Source organism: Austrofundulus limnaeus, unplaced genomic scaffold (assembly GCF_001266775.1).
Source record: "Austrofundulus limnaeus strain Quisiro unplaced genomic scaffold, Austrofundulus_limnaeus-1.0 Scaffold543, whole genome shotgun sequence".
Lineage (NCBI taxonomy): Eukaryota > Metazoa > Chordata > Actinopteri > Cyprinodontiformes > Rivulidae > Austrofundulus > Austrofundulus limnaeus.
This window is the reverse complement of record NW_013952945.1, coordinates 341,746-344,319: the sequence shown is the minus strand read 5'-3', so window position 1 is coordinate 344,319 and position 2,574 is coordinate 341,746. Positions and strand designations below refer to the sequence as shown.

The 2,574-nt window shown below is 38.9% G+C and overlaps 1 protein-coding gene across 1 annotated transcript in view; it reads right to left on the bottom strand.

Annotated features, from left to right (window-relative positions):
* Window positions 1-304: 304 nt before the first annotated feature.
* si:ch211-167j9.5 (tyrosine kinase receptor Cad96Ca) overlaps window positions 305-2,574 on the bottom strand; it is a 20,587-nt gene continuing 18,317 nt past the window's right edge. Inside the window, exon 11 of the mRNA XM_014026326.1 lies at window positions 305-544. Coding sequence (XP_013881780.1) covers window positions 434-544 — 111 coding nt within the window. The 3' untranslated portion in view covers window positions 305-433. The remainder of the gene's footprint in view (window positions 545-2,574) is intronic.

Here is a 2,574-nt window from a genome sequence, read left to right as displayed (position 1 = left end):
CATACCATACCATACCATACCATACCATACCATACCATACCATACCATACCATACCATACCATACCATACTATACCAGACTAGACTAGACTAGACCTTTCAAATATTAGTACTACCTTAAGTTTATATTGAATTGGGTCATATCATTTTATTGCTTTTGAGCTCTGGTTACCCCTGCAGAGGAGGAGCCAAAAAGAAAACAATTTACATTTATGAAATAAAGCTCATTTTAATGAAGAAACAAAAACCAAAGTGTTTAAAATAAAAACATAAACAATTACATTTTACAGTTTGCTAGCCATAACAGAAAGGTTAATACATTTATTTATATTTTCCTTTTCTTGCTGTCTGCCAGTCAGCATTTAAAAGGCAGATTTATTACAGAAAGTTTGAAAGAACTGAAATTTCTCTTTAAATCCTCAGTAAAAAATCATTTAGAAAGATTTTTCTTCATTTAAAGCAACACTTGCTCGTTGACTGTTAGTTTCTTCATAATCAGCTCTGTCTTTCACCAAAACCTGCGGACTCTCCACATCCACATAATCCTGCAAAAAAAGGCAAATAGTCAGTGGATTGTTTTCATATGAAACAAAATAATTAGTCAGAGAACAGGAGTAAACTGATCCTAGACTTATAAGAGAAAACAGACAGGAAGTGAATTTAAGGCTGTTAATGCTGATTCAGCATTCACATATTTTAATTATTATAAGTATTAATATGGTATAAGTCTTTCTACATACAGTGTGTTTTTGTAAAATAAATACTTCTGCATAATTTGTGCTGTTTAAGCAAGTCATGTATCTAAAAGGACAGAAGAGATGGTTGGTATGACTTTTGGTTTTTGTAATGTTTATCCTTTTAGTTACAGATATTTTCTGTCCCTGGGCTGCCACCTAATCATGGTGGAGAGGTTTGAGTGTCCCAATGATCCTATGAGGGTGTGAACAACGCAGCGCTGAGGAGCAGGACCAGAGCAGGACTCTAAGCAGCTCGTTTTTCTGCAAGTTATTTTGTTGAACTTTTCTTTTTCTTCTTTTCTCTGAAGGCGATTGTTAAATTAGCAAGATGAACAGCTCTGATGAGCAGCTGATCTGATCCTARTGAACAAGTGAGCATGCAGCTGATGTTCACATCTTTTTTCCATCACCACCGTTAAGAAGAAAAAAAAGGTTTTCCTGCTCGCACATTTCATTCAACACAACACTGATCATTGAGTGAAAAGAATAATAAATAAACTGGAAGAACTTGGAGAGTGCAAACCTCCGCCAAGACCAATTTCCCCCATCCTGTAAGAGTTAATGCACAAAAGCAGAGATGGAAACACATTTGCTGAATAAGTTCTGATGTAGTGAACATTTAAGCAGCAGTATGTACGGGATTTCTTCTCGGTGGAGTCCAATGTGGAAAAAAAAGTCAGACTCGTAACCCGACGTTGTTGAAAGCTTTCACATCGGTGCTATGTGATTCAAAAAAGCAGAGTTTTCATCGCACGTCTAATCACACAGACACACACGCGTCTTCCTATCTTTGTGAGGACCACACACAACGGTCACAACCACGGTCTGCGCATTCTTTTTCACCAAAGTCTGGTGAGAGGTGGATAGAGGGGCGCACAAAAAGCTCTCGACTTGATCTGGCCTCATTTAAATAATAATAAAAATGAACAAACAAACAAACAAACAACCTCCGAGTCTGAAGTCCACCGCATCACTCCTCTTCCTCAATCTTCATCGATCTGTGTACTAGCCTACCGACAATGTGGTGTGTTTGAGGAAATGTGAAAAATAGGTTTCATGGTGCAGTCACGCACTTCCTGGTCACAAAACGTTCTCCAAATGCGCAAAAATGCACACATTATGGCAAGAATTATTCATCATTACCTCCGCCAAGGGCGAAGTAATGTTCTCAGTCGCGTATGTCTGTCAGTTCGTCTGTTTGTTGTTCTGTCTGTGGACAACATTACTCAAAAACTTGTGGACGGATTGTCATGACATTTTTACCACATGTGGGTACTGGGCCAAATAGCACACCTTTAAATTTTGGTAATGTTCCGGATCACGATGCGGATACAGGAATTATTTTTCTTTCAACACTCTGACATCGGCAAAGCTGTGATGCTTTCACAGGGCATGGGTTTCAAAGTGTCCAACAGGTGGCACTGTAGTATTGGTGTGCCCCTTTGTAACTCTATTACAGGATGGGGGAAATTGGTCTTGGCGGAGGTTTGCACTCTCCCAGTGCTTCTAGTTACATCTGGTTTTAACATTACTTTTATAAAGTTTGAAGTCCAAACACTGAAAGCTGTCACAGTTTTTTTTACAGAAGCCCTGTAAAAGCATCACAGCTTTGCTGATCTGAGAGGATTAAAAGAAAAAAATTTCCTGTATCCGCATCGTGATCCAGAACATCACCAAAATTTAAAGATGTGTTCCTTGTGCCAGTATCCATGTGTTGTAAATATCATGACAATCCGTCCACAAGTTTTAGAGTAATGTTGTCCACAGACAGGACAGACAGACAGACAGACAGACAGACAGACAGACAGACAGACAGACAGACAGACAGACAGACAGAC